The following is an 18,826-nucleotide window of genomic DNA, read 5'->3' as shown; positions in this document are numbered from 1 at the left end:
CCATCGAAGGAAAAGGCGAAAACTTTTGATACTCGCTAGTAACTTTTCAACCTTGAAAATTAACATAAACAAACCCAAGTACATATATATGCGATTTATTTGCTCATGAAAAATAAACTGTAAATAAGAACTGTAATTTCTTTTGCAAGGTGTGATCGTGCCGGAAACCTAAAATGCGGCTGGAAGCCTTAAGCAGCTTAAGCTTGAATCCATCCGTCAGCCTCAAAATATCGTTGTCTTGACTTAAATTTTTTTATCCTGAATATAAAACTACAGAAGGGGCAAATTTTTTTTTTGGCGCGTAGCAGCTATAACAGCAAGGAACAAGCGCTTTGTTTTAACACATGACAACAATTACAATGTATCAAAATCCGACTTACTTTCACTATCCAAATGTTCAACTGCACTCTCCAAGTGAGCCTGTTCAATGCAGACCTCACTGATCCTAGACCTGTCACATGGCCTGTTAGACATGTCTGGGAAATTTAACTTTGTGAGCTTCCCACGTGGATATTCAAAATGAAGATTTTTTAAAACCTGTTTAAACGCAGATGTTTTTAAGCCACAGCATTTTGCGTCTTTACCTCGTGAGTAAAAGGGCAAATAATGATGCTTTTTCGTTGGAAAATAAACTTGTGAGCTTTTTTTCTCGGCTGAGTTCTACTACTCGGAAAAGAACTAAGTGATCGAGAATCATTGAAATAGTGGACTGGACCCAGATTCATATGGATAAAATAATTGGCTTTACGTACTGAAATAAATTAAGAGACGATGTGGTTGGTTATTGCCTGCGTAAACGTAAAATCGAGCAGTGCTCAACTTTTTTTTGTTTACACACTCCGTCCCAAACGTCGCTCCTTATTTTTTTTGTATGTAAAGCCAGTTAAATGTTCATTCGTACCCACCTACCAGTCTGGTTATGCAAACAACTTTCAAGACCCTTTTATAAGCAACTGTGATGGTCGTGTACCAAATCTTTCATCCACGGTTTAAACATATATATTTCACATTGATCTTTACATCATCCACGGATATATTACAAATACGCAAAAGTGACGATCTTCCGACCACTGCATTGGTACACAGAGGTGATGGGTTCAAGTTCAAGCATGTATTCGAAAACTACTTACGTAAAGGAAGCTGTCTGTTATGTGTGCATACTAAACTGCGATGTTCTTTCTTATATTAACCTTGTTATTTTTCATTATTCAACAGGCCTTATTCAACAGATTCAAAGCTGATCTTTGAGCTGAAAAAGAGTTTTTTTTATGGCTTGAATAACTTCCAGGCCATCAGAAATTCCGAAACTATTAAACGGTCTCTGAACGCCTGAGGTACTATGGGAAGAAACAAACTCGCTATACGGACGCCCACCGGGCCTTAAAGTTTCCAAAAGATGGCCATTATGGTCACCAATTTCCAATCACAGGGAACCAGTCGGCTTATTTATAATATAACAGGATGTGAAGGATTATCCAAATAATGCTTATAGGAACCAATTACGCTTTAAACCAGAAGCTCGAATACAACAGTGTTTTATAGGTAGAAGAATAAAATGTCTTTATTAAACGCTTTAAAACAAAGCTAACAAATTTCAGTTCTAGAAAGGACTGAAAAAATCTGAAAGAGAGGAAATGCTAGGTTATTTTCAGTGAAATCAAGCTGCAGGGATGTGGCTTGGAATTCACATCTCCTCAAATTCCTGTATAGTTGACGCCAGTTCTGCTTCCGCGGTTGAATGCTCTTCCTTGATTTTCTCCAGAGCAGCTAGAAGTGAAGAAATTGAAAAGTTATTTGTCAGCTAAATCTGAGAATCTGAGTAGTGTCACGTCACTTACATTCGTAAAACCAAAACCAAAGTAATTGCTCTGCCCAATCGCAACAGATGTAAACAACACAACGAGCCAATCAGAATTCAAAGCAAATACATGCAACCGGCGCCAAGCGTGGGAAAACGCGTGCGACCAAAAACACGATTGGTTTTGGTTTGGGTTCCCATTGGTTGAGAAAGTGGCGCAAGTTTTGTTAATCAATTACAGAGCGTAGTAATGCAAAACCACAACAAACGCGAAATTACTTTCGACACTCAATTGAAAACCGCTCTAAACTAAAAGAAAACCGGCAGTCTGGTCAATACCAGGGCTGTAGAATTCAGAAAACAGATTCGGGTTCATCACGAGCGACCATTAAGGCTGAATTTGTTGAAGAAACATCCATGAAGAATGCTAAAAATAGCATTTCAGAGCTTCTAGATTTCAAAATTTGGGGTTTGTGGACCCCGGCCCCCACTTGGCCCCACGTGGAATATTAAGCGCGGAAAAATTTGCAACCGGTTACCAGTGTCAAGCGCGAGCGCGGGAAACTATTGATCCGGTGTCAAGCGCGAGAAAACTTTTGCCGCCTGGTAAGCGCGGGAAACGGGCATGTACTAAAATCGGGAATACCGGAACACGGAACGTCGGAACACAGAACATTGGAATTACATTTATTATTATTATTATTTTTTGTTTACTGATTAAATTTGTAAATAAGAAGGAGTGACAAGCTTGCGAGAACTTCCTCGCGCGTGTTATGTTGCTACTCCCGTGAATTTGTAGCGTGTTTGGAGAATTTGATAAAGCATTGTATTTAACCATCACATGTTTAACATCAAAGGTCATTTCCACGTGATGAGCTCAGTTTCTCCTACCTGTCTTCCTTTTAAGTATGACATCTTATTCTGTGTGTTTAACGGTGGTGTTTTTGATGCCATATAGGGCATTTCAGTTGAGGTTCGTTGGCTCGTTAAATTGCGCGGTTAGCTTTAACAGCCTTTCTGGCGTTGAGACCTGGGCAATAATTGTAGGCATGTCACTCCTGATTTACAAATTTAATGTAATGCAATTTTCTTTTTTAAGCCTTTCGTAACATTTCAGCTGTTCCTGTGTTGCTGGATTTAGCACATGCCCGGGAAGAACAGGCATCAGGTGAAAAGCGCGGGAAAGCTTCGCCACCTGGTGCCAAGCGCGGGGAAACCATGCATCTGGTGTCAAACGCGGGAAAACTATTGCCACCTGGCGCCAAGCAAAACCTGCAACCGCACGCAAGTTGCTGAGCAACAGAAAAGTCACGATTGGTTGATACACAGTACGCTTGCTGTGATTGGCCAGTTGAAATACATGCTTTGTTTGTTCATACCATCGATTGCGTCAGCTTCTCTTTCCAAATCACTGACTTTTGATTCTGCTGCGTCCGCACGATTCACTGTCTACAACACAAGACAGAAATCATGATGAAAATGTTTATCATCACAACAATGAATCATGATAAATAATAGAGAATTATTATAATCAGCAAGTAAACAGATAAACAACACAGTGCAACCTCGATTTGATAAACACGCTCGATGATAAAACCTTGGGTCGTTTTATATGTGTATGCGCTGGTATACATAACAAAGTGCATCTAATTTTTTTTTTCTTTTTATTCTTATCCGGCTATTTGCATTGAGTTATACTGTTTAACGTTGGGGCAAATCAGTCAGGTAATCAATCAAAAATTAAATAAAACGTCCGGCTATTTTGCAAGTTGCAAGTTGGTCTTTTGCGAATTGGTTACCGTATATGTCAAATTTCAGAAAGTAACGATCCGAACTCCTTCTGTTTCATAATCCCGGAAATTGTGATGAAGGTAGCCCCCAAAAAGGAACGTGTGCTGCACTAAAAGACTATGAATGGCATCGGAAGAACAACAACTGAACCCCACCCCACCCCCTCCACCGGCAAATGTAACGGTTTTAGACTTCACTACCAGGTACGGTTTTCATCAACAACAGCTTCAGTTCCTGAGAGTACTCAAAACTCGGAAGAAAGCAAGGACCTGCATCTTACCTCTTCATACAGCACCCCAATGTCCTCAATTTTCTTTTCCAGCTCCTTCTCACGTTTGTGTGACTGTGGAAAAGTCATATCAACGATGAACGAGATTATGTAAACACTTCCAACAACAATACTAAATCTTTTTTTCCGTGCCTGAAAACGTCGCGCGTGGAAATTCGCACGCGAGTTGTGAAATGATTTCTTAGTTTAGCGTAAAGTGCCCTGAGAAAAGAAAATGGTAAAAAGAAAGAGAAGAGAAGTAACTGGTTGAAGTGGCCGTGTAATTGTGAATAAAAACGGTGAAGAAGTTGAACGAGAAGGCCAACACGAATGGCATTGACCTGATTGGGCAATTACGGTATACCGTGATATCACTGGGTTTTATACCTCGCTGCAGTTTACTTCCAATGAGCGCAAGCTGTTTCCCACCAGATTGGCTTCTTCTTCCAGTTCCTTGACTCGTCTGAACCAAACAAAAAAACATATAGCTTAGTAGTTCCTTAATTTCACGGTTTTTATGCTAAGCAATGAAGAGTAGCAGCTGCACACTCAAAAAATGGGGACAATATTCTCTAATTAATCACAGAAAACTTTGTGTTGTTTCATTTGGAAACACTGATTCCCAGCCGGAAAATCAGAGTACTCGAAGCCAGAAGGCAAGGCCGAGTGAGAACCAGAAACAAACGCTACCCACGTACGACACCGGGTCCGGGTAACTCTGCAGGGAGGCGAGTAATCTCACCAATGCGCCATCCCTTTTCCCACAAGCACTTCGATTCAGGACTGAGATGAGTTCCGTTTCTAACGCGAACATACTGGTTCGTATTTATTTATTTGTTTGCTTATTTCATAGAGCAAGAATTAGGTTCCACTGGCATGCGTATCTGCATGGCATATCTATCTCAGCTGTAAAAAAGCCTTCCCGACGACGAGAACCGCTGTAATTTTAGCCTCCAGTCTAGTCTTTCGAAGTTTTTTCTCGTCTATCAAAGTCGTTCTTTTCCTTCTGTCGTGTTAACATAAAAACTTACTCATCAGCATCCTCGGCGCGACTTTCCAGTTCCTCAAGTTCCTCTTCAGCTGCCGCTAGCTTAGCTTCTAACTGCGTGTTCGACAAATAGAGAAAGCTAATCGTAAATAGAATGGTAAAACTAGCGACAAAAAAAGATACTTTTAACAAGTTACTAATCTTCTGAAATTACTCATCCTCGGAGACCCAGGGGCAGTTAGTCGGGTGGAAGGGAATTGCGTGGGCGCATAAACTCCACTCATTCTCAGCCACATTGGAGTCCAGGTTCCGTTAGATCACAACAAGTCGATTTGGTTTAAAACCCGCAGTGGAAACTGCGAATCGCCCAATGCGTGTATACTCGCAAGAAAAAACAAAATCTCGCGCTCCACACCTTCCCAAAATAAATTGAATTTGCAGTTCAAAATATATGTTTCATATATTTACCTTTATTTATTCATCCTTAACGGGTATATTACGAACTCACAATATGACCAGCTCCCAGCTGGCTTGATAGCTCAGTTGGTAGAGCACTGCACCGGCATCGCAGAGGTCATGGGTTCGAATCCCGTTCAAGCCTGAATTTTTTTCAGGCTTTCATTTCGCAACTGCTTAAGTTCCGTAGTAACTGCGAGGATCTTTCTTCTATTTGATCTTTCATTCGCAGTTCAAAATATATGTTTCATATATTTACCTTTAAATATTATTTATGTTGCAGTTTGTGGTCTAGGGGGCCAACATTTCATCACTGAAAAAGTTGTTCTTTAGATTCATTCATACGACCCTCTCTGCAAACTCCAACACGACTTTTACCAATAATTTCTTACCTCTTCAATTTCGGCCTCTGCGGACTCGTGTCTCTCTCTTTCTTCTGCCAATTTGGCCTCATACTGAGCTTGCTGTAGAGGAAAAATTCCACAAATAAATATGTCAGTGCCTAATTTACAACACTGAAGATCCCCGCTCGCACGAAATGGCGCCCAAACAATGTCACGCAAACCATAATACTTCATGAATCATGAAAACAAAATTCATTACCCTCTCCTCGTCTGCCAATCCTCTGGTTTCCAGAACTTTCCTCACCCTATGGCATTAATAATGTCAGTGTTAAAAGAGGTGGTTTTTGTTCCAGTACAAGTGAAATAATAATTAAAGACAAAAACAAAGCAAAAGTCGAATTGCGTGGACAGAAGTCGTTACAAAGTATAGTAATCACTATAGAGAGCGTTTTTCAAAGGGAAATCCGAAAAAAAAAAAAAATACCAGTTAATGACCTCAATTCAGAATAAAATAGTACAATCGGCGCAGATAAAAAGCTCGGACGTTCACGCACATGAATGTTAAAGGAAGGAGTCGCAACGGTGAATCGAGAAGATTTGGTGACATGCGCAGGTAATTAAATTAAAAGTGCCATTTTACCACATAATTTAAGTAAGTGACTTAAACGTCATTGAACCATGCTCGAAAATCAACTAATACACAAAATACAATGTTCGAAGATAATCACTGTTTGTAACATCGGTTGAAACTCGCAATTATAATGTTGGTCATTGTAGATAAAATCGGGCCGGGAGGTCAAAATCCCTCGATTTTCATTGGCTTGTGTCGTTGACTCCTGTTGTGCTAAGCGGACCAAAAATTGAATCCCTTTAATTAATGTTCTTGCCAGCAGAAATATTAACATGATCGCATTGTTTTTTACAAAATTTAAAATGGGAAATTAAACTTGAACTTTCAAACTGAACTTAGTTTAGTAAGCACATCTGTGTTTGTGATGCGTTAATCTTGATTATGAATTAAAAAAATATTTGAAAACGGATGGACGCGAGCTCCGTTGGTTCACCATTAATTGTACCGTCACGAAATGGCTAAACTAAAATCTCTGTTCTATAAAACTGCGATCTGTTTTCGTTGGAACAGATACTGGATGCATAAAATGCTTGCTGCAACTCAATTGAAATTGAAAGATGTACACCGTTACAAGAAACTATGAGAAGTTTTCTCCAAATAAAAAACAGCGTTTCCTGTGCTTAAATGCATAATATAAAGTGCAGTACAGGTATGAAAGCTATAAGGTCGCAAGCATACTTTTACAAACTGTCGTTTGAACAGTCTGTGATAGACAAGGTTCGTAAAAGTCGGTAGCTGGGTGCTGGTAATATCTGTTCGTTATAATTTGTAGAATAACAGTCCGCAAACTAGTTGACAGTGTCTGGGTGTACCTTTCGTTCTCGTCTGCTTGAGCCTCAATTTCCTCTAACTGCAAAACAGTGTCAGCCAAACGCGATTCCGCTGCATCTAACTCGTCTTCAACGCTCTGCAGTTCATTGGTTAGTTCTGTGACCGACTTTTCCGCCTGCAAGGCGGCGAAACAGTAATAGAGTACAAAGTTATTAATTATCAATAATACCCAATTGTTTACAAATTTAGTAAAGTTGTTCTGTTTATCAAACTTGCTAGCGCAGAGCGCTAAATGACGATACTAACGAAACATCCTCGACATTTTTCTCGAAGAAAGAGGGTCAACGACTTTTACGGCAAAAATGAAGACGCCTTACTGAAAAATAAAACACGCCAACATGCGTACCTTTTGGTTTCTCTCTGTTGCTTTTTCCAGTTCTTTTTCTGCTGCTATCGCCCTCTCCTCTGCATCGGCCAGGTTTTTACGAAGAAGTGTAACTTTCTTTTTAACATTTTCCATTTTGGTTTTCTAGTAAAAAACTATTGAAAGCGCCAACTCCCTGAAAGTCCGATACAGCCCTCCACAGCAGACAAAGAATGTACTTCAACCAGCGGCCTGTGAAACTCCCTATGCTTAGATTTTTATTGTTTATCAAACCATATTAGGGGGTAATGTGGAATTTTAAATATGCTAAAACTTCGATCCTCCCGGCACGACAGACTTCCAAAAAGCTCTTTTGCTTGAATGTTTCGAAAGTGTTTCAACAAAGGAAAATGTTTTTCGACAGTATAGGCTGTCTTAAATCATGTACCATCGAAAACTCGTTGGTTAGGTTGCAAATAGTCCAATATTTCGTGCAATTTCGGTAATCGATTCTGCTCTTCTTAAGGCGTTACTATTGCCTTATCTCAATCTACTTGAAAACTACGTAGTTTCTGATGTCTGTTTACATTTACAAGCTAACTATTCAAGCAGTTTGCCTTTCTTCACCATGAAATTCGAAATATATGCAAAGAAAACATATTTCACATTTTCTTTTGCCTTGCCTTTTCAGAAAACTTTTGATGTAGAGAAACAGAGAAAAACTAGCTTTAGTTCACCTCTTAACTTTTTATGACATATTCAGCTGATGTTGGTCGCGTTACGTAGTCATGTCACGTTTTAATGTTTTCAGTCCTCTATACCAGTCTTTTAGCACAGTGAGCTGGAAGAAACTAAAAAAAAAAATCCGTTCTTTCCTGGCCAAACTAAACCCTTTGCTTGCAAGACAGGCAACCGGCTTTATAATTGGTAGAAATTTTCGGATAATTCTCGGAGAACTTCGATAAGCTTCGACGTGCACAAGAAAGTTTCAAAAGCTGATCGGAATTGGGGAGGGGGGAGGGGGCGTGCTTAGTCTTTGGCCAAATTGTTAATTCTTTTCGGGGATTGACATTCGTGGATCCAGGAACCTTTAACATTCACTGAAACTTGACTGAATTTCAAATTATATATTAATTAGAACAAAGACAAATCTACTGGGCTTGTTCCGATATTTGACTGATCCAGAATTTGGGTTCAACAGGGGCGGGGAATGCGGCGAAATTTCCAAGATGGTGAATACTAAGAATGATGTACTGATTATTCAGTGGGTGACACAAACATATGCCAAAAAAAAAAAAAAATCCAACTGTTCCTTTCAGGAGTCGAACCTCAGACCTTCCGGATGCTCCATCACTGAGCTACGGGAGACCCGTGGGAGCTAAGGCCATTGCACTAGGTTCAAGGGACAACATGAAATATAATGGACGAATGAATAATAAAATAAAATAAAATAAAATAACATAACATAAAATAAAATAAGAGACATCCTGCATACTGCTAGGATTTCCATGTCAACGTGTGGCATATGCGCGATGGAATAAATGTGAGGGTATATTTTCGTGAATGGTGGTGGTAGCTCTAACCTGATTGGGCCTACCTCTTATGACAAGATGGAGGGGCGGCGTTAGAATTCAGCGCGTCGGACAGTCGGTGAAATGAGGCTACGATAGACTCTTCATACCTGTGATGTTTCCTTGGGCAAGAAACTTTGCTCCAGTCTGTTCACCCAGGTGTACAAATGGGTACCGGCGACATACTGCTGGGGGTAACCCTGTGATGGACTAGCATCCCATCCGGGGGGGAGATGACCTCACACGCAATCATTTCTAGGGGACTCGAATTATATTGTGGGGAGGAGGTAATACGAGTCCCCTAAAAGCGAATGCGTGGTTGGTTTATTTTATAGAAACCGGGTGAAGCTCCAGCCGTGTGGGTCACTTAGGCTCGTAATACGACTTTATCTTCCACAACAAGAGGAAATCGACTAATCTTAAGATCCTCAAAGGAAAGGAACAAAGTAATGGGAGAAAACACGCGAGAATCAGCTTTCACGAGGAGACGCTGCGCGCGGCAAAGGGTTTTCGCGCGCGTTCGCGTGTTTTGCACGCTGTACTACCCTGAGAAAAATAAGAGCCTACTCCCAGTCTAAACAAACACACAAACTGGTTAAACAGGTTTTATTTTGTCAAAAAGGATAAGTCTTGGTCGTCATTACAATTTATTTCTTTCAGGAAAACGAATAATAAAACCAGCTAACTACACCAATCCGATGTGTTACACAGAAGCATTAAAAATATTTATTTCACAGTTTGAAAAATCAATAGATTCTATCTACGAACATGGCATGTGGGATGTCCAAAGTATGTTGTGGCTACCAGATGCAGTCACTCTAGAGGATACTGCTTTTGTAAACCAGCTCTTTTTTGAGATAGTCTGCTGGTGAGGGGGGTTCATTGATGTAAGCTTTAAGGCCTTAAACAGAGTTCAGGATTTTGACCATTTTGGTTTGAAATAGAATGATTTTGACTTAATAGTATGAACTGGGATAAAGGTTACTTCATGGCACTCTTTCTCCAGAAGGCCAAAGCTTTACACACCAGTTTACATGTACTGTTTCTTTTAGCCTAGTAGGAACGCTGTATACTTTTGAAACACAATCACAGCTTACAGTACCAAGACCAAAGAAGAAAACTGTACCATTCGCATCAGTTATTGTAATGGCCGGTTTAAACGGTTTCAACGTGTGAACAGGTCACTCAACATTGTTGAGAGTGTAAAAATGTTGGAGGCTTGTTTAAGCTTTCATTCAACATCGATTCAACCTTTCCTTTGCTCTCAAAAATGTTGAATGGTGTTGAATCCGTTTGAATACTTTATTCAATACTTGTCCAATATCCGTTCAACTTTTGAACAAATGTTGGTCAAATGTTGAAGCCGTCTAAATGGGCCTTAAGTTAGCCACAACACAATAACATGTTCATGCCATTGACAAAAATAGCCCTGGATGCAAGAAAAACTAACTAAATATTGAAGCATTTCACCCCAAATTAACATCTTTTTGATGCCCTTGGTGACACAGTACAAATCCACAACAACTCAATTGCAAAAAAAGGTGTACACAGCCACCATTGTTGCACTGCAACCTATTTGCAAAAGTTTATGCAACATACTGTTGTTAACAATGTTTGCTCTTTCTATGTATGCTTTGAGGGTGGTCACTTGCAACGTTGTGTGACTGTTGCAGTATGTGCTTTGTTATAATTTGTACTGCTCGTGTCGACATCAGAACAGCTTGTGATTTCCATCAACCCAGATCAGAGGTTTCCATGGACAATTATTATTTCATTTAACAAAATACCTAGGTTTAAATTAAAAACAACGTTCAGCTTAACTTACAACTCAATTCATATCCTGTTTATCCATGACTGCTAATTTATACAAGTTTAAAGAGCAAAACAGAAGAATATCAATGAAGGTTCAGTGAGGATTGCTTGTGATTCTCACATTTCATTAAGCTCTTGCATGGTAGAATCAAGTTCTTCCTTCACCTTTGCATATTCTGTTTTTGCTTTTTCAAGTTCATCTACAAAACAGAAATAAAAATAGCGTTTCTTGGTTAGGTGTGCTGTGTGCCAACAGATCTCCAAACTCTTAATAATAATACTAAGGATTTCTATGGCGCCATATCCGTGGGCTCATGGCGCTTTACAATTGAATAGACTAAAAGAAAAATTCTACATCAGTAATGGAAAAAATTCACATCAATAATGGAACATAAATATATGAAAATTCTTTTTCTAAAAATTAAGATTAAAAGATTAAAAGAGATTTTGTTGTTATATTGAAATTTAAAAAGTTAAGGTAGTGAGGTGATTAACTTAATGATACATATGAGTAAACAAATAATTACACGAACTTTAATTTGAGTACAAAAATTGGTTAAAATAACTCATTGTATTTAAAACAGTGACACTATTAGGGAGCACCAAGCACCAAGTGATTCAGATGCTGAAGTATTTCTAATCACTAAGTGATTCAGATGCTGAAGTATTTATATAACGACATGATCAGGACATGACAACTCTCAACTGGTTAGAGTCTGAGTCCACTGAAGGGTAAACTCTAACATTTAGATGGTCGTATTTCTGACAGTTAAAGCTGGTACCCACTTGTTCACCTGGCCGTAGTTGTTTACAGTGAGGAAAACTTGATACAGCGCATAACTGGCTGTCCAGTGGATAAAATGTATTGGTTGGGGTACATTTTATCTGCTGGACAGCAATAATATTTATCCATTGGATAGAGATATCCACCCTTTGAACAACCAGGGCCTGGGGTATAGGTTAGTACAAACTGTTTAAGGACGGCGCTTACTAATACTAAAGCATTTTTGTGCGGTTTATGACTATGCGGGAAAAGCAGATCTCAGCAAGGCCTATTGGAATCCAAAAAGAAAATTGGGAGTAACCACGCATTTTTCAGATATACTTAAGCAATAATATCTCTAAAAGACGCCAATATATAAAGCAATGTATGGGATTTTTTCCTAAATTGGAGATTAATTATCTCTGAAAAATGCATGGTTACCCCCAATTTTCTTTTGAGATACCAAAAGCATTTGGCAAGTTCTGCTTTCTGCGTATAGTTTTAAACCGTGCAAAAATATTCGTGTATTAGTAGGCGCCACCCATAGGAAACCCGAGTATCTCGCGAGGCGCAGAACGTATGCGCAGTAACAATAGTAGGCACCGTCCTTAACCAAATATGAAAAACATTTTTAAGGTAATACACTTTGAGGTAGAAACAGAACATTGCTTAGCAGTCAGGTAACACAGTCTTACCCTCAAGTCCATCAATTTCCTTTTCAAGGTCGATGACTTTCGCTTCAGCTTGAGTGGCTCGTTCTTCAGCCTGCAACAAAAGAAGACAGTGAGGATTTGTGAATGACCTGTTTGGATGGAGATATAACCCTTTAAGCCCAACAATGATCAGCATCAAATTTCTCCCTGTAATATCAATGATTATGCAAACCACAAGGTCATGAGAATTAAGGATATGATCACCCAAGGTGAATTTTCTTGATATTGATATATACTTCTCCCATGTACTTTTATGAGAAAAGTATGGGGACAAGATAGGAGAATTTGTTCTTTGATATTAAGGGGTTAAAGGGTTCTTATATGTGTTTTTAACATTAAGTATCACAGTATAAGAATCATTGGCTGCAAATTCTCACCTCTGAATATTCATTCTCCAGTTTCTTAATTTTCTCATCGTAGTCAATTTCCCTCTTGGATGCCTGCAAAGATGAGAAAAGTAAAGGATCACATAATATTTTTGCAAGTGTTTCTGGAAGCAAATATGACCACTGTAAAAGCTGTAGAGAGTGCATTAGCAGTAGATCTAGCGAAGGAGCTTAATTAGCCTAATTGACAATTAATAGTAGAGAGGGAGCATAACCTTGGGCTTACTTGAATCATAAGTTTTCCAAATAACAACAACAACAACAATTTATTTGAAAAACAACAACATGAATGGTTTGTCCCGCAAATAGTTACAAAACCATTTGAGGCGGGACAAGACGAATACAGGAACACTTTAAAAAACTAACAAGAACTTACAAATACAGACATGCAAAAACTTTACAAAAACAGTGCAAACTTTACAAAAACTTTCAAAAATATGTACTAAATAGCAAGCTAAATCATAGCACCAATGGCTTGTGACAAAAAATTTTTGAACGAATCCTTATGGATTAGTTAATATACTCAAATAGAAGTTCACGTTAACCCAGGATTAGCATAATCGGGCTTTGGACAACTGGGCCCTTAACGCCAAACAAGGGGCACATTGGAGAGGAGGGCTTAACAGTGCTTCTGCAGCATAAGATCTTCATGATAAAAGCTGAGCCACTTATGACAAGGATCACTAAGCATTTAAAGTTGGTCTGAAGACAATTTCTTAACCTGCAGGGTGGTTATTAGCAGCTGACAACTGACTATTAAGGCTGGCAAACAAAACGGTTTGTTGAAGAAGAAAAAGAAGAAGAAGAAGAAGAAGAAGAAGAAGAAGAAGAAGAAGAAGAAGAAGAAGAAGAAAGAGGAGGAGGAGGAGGAGAAGAAGAAGAACTTTGCGTGTTAAAACAGAACTGAACTAAGTTTTTAACTCACTTCGCCTTCGCTGACTTCTAAACTGCGCAAATTGTTTCCAACCACAGTAACTTCTTCCTCTAGAATCTTGACTTGCCTGAACATCAGCAAAAAAAAATTCAAACATCACTAGGGTGTTGAAAAGTTTTCAAAGCGTAGACTGTTAGAGAGAGAAGTACAACTTACTCTTCTGAACTCTCAGCCCTACTCTCAGTTTCTTCCAGTTCATTTTCCAGCAGAGAAATCTTTTTGGCAATCTTCACAAATACACAAATAAAAAAACACAACAATGTTATATAACTTCACTAGAAAGAAAATATATGTTAGAATGATGTTAACTTTATCCCATTGCATCAACCATGGGATTGAGGAGTCAAATAAAATTCTGTCCCCCCAAAAAGTCAATTACATGACCTACAGAATGCATCAGATATTCTGACCATTTTAAGGGTATCTGTTTTACAGTGCACAACTCTACTGCGCATAATGGCAAAATCAAAATTTTTATGTTCAGTTTTAGCTAACTATTAAATAGTATTCAATCTTTCTTGCATGTAAGGACAAAATTTGTTAATTTGTATTTTGCACAAAATTGACAACTTGTTTTCCGTAAAACTCGTCTAGTCCGTTCTCGGAAAACAACAGTTTTGATTTACCACTCTTTTGTAAAATATCTGCAAAACGAGTGTCGTGACCCCATTATGACTTTTTAGATTTCTAACCACAATAACATTTGCCAACTATTAAACGTGAAAATTTAAGGAAATTCCTACTGCTAGAAATACCAAATTTTTGCATCTAAACCTAGCAAAGGGAAATTTTGGTGTACCTACAGAGGTAACAAATTTCTCAGAAGTACTAGTCAGGAATGGCTTTGAAACAGATTTGATGTGAAAAATGATTTATACACAGAAAACAAAATATCGTATGGAATAAGCTGTCATTCTCTTCAGAAATCACTCCTGTTGTTAGCCAATTCCCTGCTACAGTAATTTGTCTTCAAAAATGCATAATTACAATATTTTAATTCTTCATTCCTCAAGAATGGGCAAGGGCGTCCCTCTTTTTATTCTCGTTTTGGAGGGAGCATATTTAGATTAGTAACTTGATGAAATTTGAACAAAATCCTATTGTGGCTTCTATTTCAGAGGAATTGTCTTTGAAAAGATTTGTGGTGCAAGCTTGGTCATTTACTAGCTTCATACATAACATACAGTATATCCTGTATGTTGGTAGATCATCAATAACAAAGCGTGATGACAAAGTGAAAGATGGCAAATCTTTAGCCTGATCATGATGATCAATCTGATGTGCTAATTTTATGATATCAAGAGACTCAGACTGCCAGTGACTGACAAATTAGCAAGGTTGCTGCCCAACAGGAGTCCGGAAGCCTGGCGAGTCCATGAAAATGCTCTGGGCACCTAAATTTTTTGCAGCAGCACCTAACACTTCACATGTTGGGCTCCTAACTTCTCGGCGTTTGGCCTTGTGAGTTCCTTGAAATTTTCTTAGGGAACAGCCTTGTATAAAATAGCGTGATACTGATGTAAAAAAGTTAACATGCTTACTGACCTCCTCGTACTCTGTCTCAGCTCTTTCAGCACGCTCACGTTCTTCTTGCAGTCTTCTTTCAAACTGGGAAGACTAAACAACAAAACAAAGTTGTTTTTTATAGGTTGACAAAACTTGAAATTTGTAAGAAAATGTTAACAGCCCTGTTGGTCAAAAGGCAATGAACACTAAGCAATGATTTAAAGTTAACAGAGATTTTCACCTTACTTGTTAAAAATGTTTCTAAAAGTTTAATTGGTGTGCCAAAAATTTGACCAGTGAACTGAAATTGTAGGGCAGTTGGTAAAAATGCAGGGGAATTGCATACAAAATGCTGCGTTGCCAAGTATTCAGTTGGGGCAAACAGCACGGCCATGATTGGAGGATGGCTTCACTGCTCATTTTGTTAAATAAAATCTTTTGGTACGTTCCTGTAAGCTTGATCAAGTTGTAATAATGTAATTATTAATGAGAAATTTCATGCTGGTTACTGTTGGAGATTACAGCACAATAATGATTGACATCTATCTATTGTCACTGAGTAATCAAGCGGATTTCCAGTTGAAGGTCTTCCGCAACTAGCATAAGTGCCTTTTTTGCCTTGACATTGAAATTGCTCCAGATAAGCTCTGTTTTGACCCAGAGATTGGTAGTCATGTACTTAGATGTGTATTTAATGCTAAATATACAAGAAATAACTAATTACTTTTCTTGAAAATGAAAGCAACCTAAACAAAAGATATACCAACACTCAACTGACTTCTTTTGTGTACAAGACTGAACAAAGTCAAGCAAAGCATAAAAAAAATCACTCAAGCATCTGTATTTCCTTTGTGGAGGTCTTTCGCATTTTCTAGAAAAGCAACAAACTATTTCAAGTCACCTAGCATTTTGCTAGAGTTTCTTACATGATGCCTCTGTGCCAAAGTAGAGCTTGCCTGGAGTAACTTCAATTTCAAGGCAAAAAAAGGCACTTAATTAGTCTTGCCGAAAACCCTTCATTTTGATTAACCACACTGGGTTGCTGACTTTTTAGATGCTCACCATTTTGAAGATATGAAAAATTTCATTTCCAAAATAATAAAACTGCACAAAACATGGAAACTAAACAAGCTTACCCTTTCCTCATCAGCCATGCCTCTGTTCTCTAAAACTTTCCTCACCCTGAAAGAAAGACACCATGTTAAGGCAAAATAAGTGCGATTGATTGCAAAACTTCATAACATGAAGCATGCGAGCTGACCTACCTCTCACTCTCGTCTGCTTGGGCTTCAGCTTGTTTCAATTGTTCTGTTATCGACCCCAAGCGAGACTCGGCAGCGTCCAGGTCATCTTCTATCTGCTGCAACTCTTTTGTCAATGACGAAACCTCTAATTCTGCCTACAAAAGGTAAGGAAAAGGCACATTTTAGACCCATAATGGCCCATACAACTGAACCTTGACTTGCACGATGTCAGTTGACTCCCTGTTCCCCAGTTAATTTACTCTCCTCACGAGAACAATTGATTAAATTAGTTGCTTTAATCATTCACCACTTAAGACAAAAGATTAAAAAAAAAAAAAGGCAGTAAAAAGTAAAAAAAGCAGACAAAGCAGAAAAAGCAGTACTCAAAGTCAAAGTCTCACTTCATACATACCGTAAAATTACAAAAAGGACTTTTTTAGGGGCTTATATTCGGTGTGGGTTTATATTCTGAGGAGCTTGTTATAGCCGGGAAATTTAAGATAGGCTTCTAACTGGAGGTTAATATTATTTGTGTCAGCAACTATATCTCAATGTGCAAATGATAATATTGTGTGAAGTAGACATTTGCGACAATCGTAATCCCTCTGAACATGCCAACTTCAAACACAACAGCAATAAACTTGAAAAACGAAAATGGAATACTGTACATGGTGTTAAAGTTATACCAGTTTAAAGTTCAAATCATAATCGATAAGTTGTTGTTCATACAGTAGCTCAACGTTCAGTGTACAGAATTGTTCTTTCATAAATAACAAAAGGTTTTATCTTAATGGTATGTGTAATTTACTTTGACTTATTTTGTAATATTATTGAGGGTAATTCCAGTGTATACACCCCCTACCCCCGGCTTATATCTGGAGGGGCTTATTATTGGAATTTTATGGTACTTTTCTGTTCAGAAGGAATGAATATAGGCCCAATATCAGTATTTTATATTTTTACACCACAAATTAAATGAGAAAATTGTTTTATCCCATTACTTCAGTAAGAAAGCTGTATCCTGCTCCAGTTTTATTTTGTATAAAAATACACAGAAAGATTTCTACACAGCCCTAATCATTATTTATGCATTCGCTACCCTCATACTATCTTGGGTCACAAGCAAACACTGAGAATAATCGAAGTTTTTGTCATACTTTATGTTGGGATGTGTGAAAATCTTGCCAAACATATCCATCGCAATTCAAATGATTCTGAAAATGCACCCTACCGCCCCTACCCTTGTAGGACATAATAAACAAATTGGTGCCTTATGATTTAAGAGATTTCCCAAAACAAATTTTGAGGATTTTTGGACAAATCCAAATCCTGGAAAAAGACTTGAAAAACAGTGTCTTGAAAGGCTAGTCATGAACAAAATTGGTGGAGCTACAAATTTTGTCATGAGCCCTAGTACACTGAATAAAATTTGCCTGTTACTGGGTGGGGTGGGGAGAGGCTAAAAGGTCTCCTGTGTTTGGTTGTTTTTTGACCTGTGTATAAAAGGCACTTCTTTGTCCCAATTATCTTACGTTTTAAGGCTCTCTTTGTTACTAGTTACTTTGGGTGATTCTAGCTATTGCCTCGTATTCAAATGGCCTTGAAGCAGTTTATTCGCACCGTTACATAGAACCACTACAATTATAGCTTCAAGTTTCGTTCCAACGCCCGGCATTTAGCTTTTATAATGACGCAGATAAGTTCTTCCACCGAACGCAATTAATTACCCAGATAAAAACATTTCTAGGGTTTCAGTGATGACCATTTAATCCCTCCTCAAGATTTTCTTATCGTTCAACAATCAAACCCAGTCAAACAAAAAAGCCAAAACAGCTCAAGCGAAGCTAAACTGCATTTGACACGAAATCAGGCAGGACGACAAGAGCACTATATAAGCTCAAATGCTGCACTTATAACCAGATCAGCTTGCTAAAACACAGGTAAAGAATCTAATACAATCAAACGAAGGCGATCAACAAATATAAGTTGGCTTATATTTCGCGTTTCCGATTTTCAAGAAGACAAACCAATTGCAAAGGAATTTTGGCCATATTTGCATCGCAAGGTCTTAAAACTACGCTCATAATTTCCCGTGAAATTCGTTTAAAGAGGTCACTCTAGCTCCTTGATAACCAGAAATCATGGAAAAATGGCTCATAAGCTGGCAAGGGCGAGAAAGATATTGAATACCCATTCACAACGAGTTAACAGTGAAATCTACTCACGTTCGCTGCCCGGTCATTGGCGTCTTTCAATTCTCTTTCTGCTTTGTCTGCCTTTTCCTCTGCTTCAGCAAGGGTTTCACGAAGATTTGCCATTTTCTTCTTAATCGCCTCCATTTTGTTTGTATGAAACTACTCGACCAAAACCAATGCAAAACAAGCCAACAGCGAGAAACTTTCGAAGGCACAGCCACAGAAGGACAGAAGAACAAAATGACGCCCAGATTCCCAAAATTCTAAGCCAGTTGCGTGCCATTCCATATA

At 38.5% G+C, this 18,826-nt stretch overlaps 3 protein-coding genes across 5 annotated transcripts in view; all 3 read right to left on the bottom strand.

The window, feature by feature from the left end:
• The window catches only part of LOC146468152 (protein boule-like), a 7,606-nt gene extending 6,203 nt beyond the window's left edge, over positions 1-1,403 (bottom strand). For all 3 annotated transcript variants that reach the window (XM_085125065.1, XM_085125066.1, XM_085125064.1), the window contains exon 1: positions 381-1,403. The gene's annotated coding sequence lies outside the window, so the exon portion shown is untranslated. The remainder of the gene's footprint in view (positions 1-380) is intronic.
• A 131-nt stretch (positions 1,404-1,534) lies between these two features.
• LOC146468151 (uncharacterized) lies at positions 1,535-7,907 on the bottom strand. Its single transcript, XM_085125063.1, has 9 exons — positions 7,454-7,907; positions 7,089-7,222; positions 5,905-5,950; positions 5,694-5,765; positions 4,889-4,959; positions 4,245-4,320; positions 3,870-3,932; positions 3,178-3,247; positions 1,535-1,767 (listed from the first exon to the last, which is right to left on the bottom strand). Exons 1-9 carry the CDS (start codon positions 7,565-7,567, stop codon positions 1,685-1,687), a joined length of 729 nt encoding a protein of 242 aa, XP_084981189.1. The 5' UTR covers positions 7,568-7,907; the 3' UTR covers positions 1,535-1,684.
• Positions 7,908-9,573: 1,666 nt separating this feature from the next.
• LOC146468150 (uncharacterized) lies at positions 9,574-18,798 on the bottom strand. The gene is made up of 9 exons (XM_085124763.1): positions 18,566-18,798; positions 16,362-16,495; positions 16,233-16,278; positions 15,136-15,207; positions 13,747-13,817; positions 13,582-13,657; positions 12,648-12,710; positions 12,253-12,322; positions 9,574-10,994 (listed from the first exon to the last, which is right to left on the bottom strand). The coding sequence occupies exons 1-9, from the start codon at positions 18,677-18,679 to the stop codon at positions 10,912-10,914; spliced, it is 729 nt and encodes a 242-aa protein (XP_084980889.1). The 5' UTR covers positions 18,680-18,798; the 3' UTR covers positions 9,574-10,911.
• Positions 18,799-18,826: the final 28 nt, after the last annotated feature.

The sequence above is a fragment of the Pavona decussata genome, unplaced genomic scaffold, assembly GCF_977016875.1.
Source record: "Pavona decussata unplaced genomic scaffold, jaPavDecu1.1 SCAFFOLD_133, whole genome shotgun sequence".
In the NCBI taxonomy this organism is placed as follows: domain Eukaryota; kingdom Metazoa; phylum Cnidaria; class Anthozoa; order Scleractinia; family Agariciidae; genus Pavona; species Pavona decussata.
This window is presented reverse-complemented; position numbering and strand designations above follow the sequence as displayed.

Bases quoted from the DNA above. Each gene is read 5' to 3' on its own strand.
- LOC146468151 (XM_085125063.1), bottom strand. From the start codon at position 7,567: ATGGAAAATGTTAAAAAGAAAGTTACACTTCTTCGTAAAAACCTGGCC. The intron at 4,960-5,693 runs GTAAGAAATTAT...TCGAACACGCAG, and splicing joins CAGAGGCCGAAATTGAAGAG to TTAGAAGCTAAGCTAGCGGC. The intron at 1,768-3,177 runs GTATGAACAAAC...CTTCACTTCTAG, and splicing joins AGAAGCTGACGCAATCGATG to CTGCTCTGGAGAAAATCAAG.
- LOC146468150 (XM_085124763.1), bottom strand. From the start codon at position 18,679: ATGGAGGCGATTAAGAAGAAAATGGCAAATCTTCGTGAAACCCTTGCT. The intron at 16,496-18,565 runs GTGAGTAGATTT...TACCTTTTGTAG, and splicing joins CCAATGACCGGGCAGCGAAC to GCAGAATTAGAGGTTTCGTC. The intron at 13,818-15,135 runs GTCAGTAAGCAT...GTATTTGTGAAG, and splicing joins CTGAGACAGAGTACGAGGAG to ATTGCCAAAAAGATTTCTCT.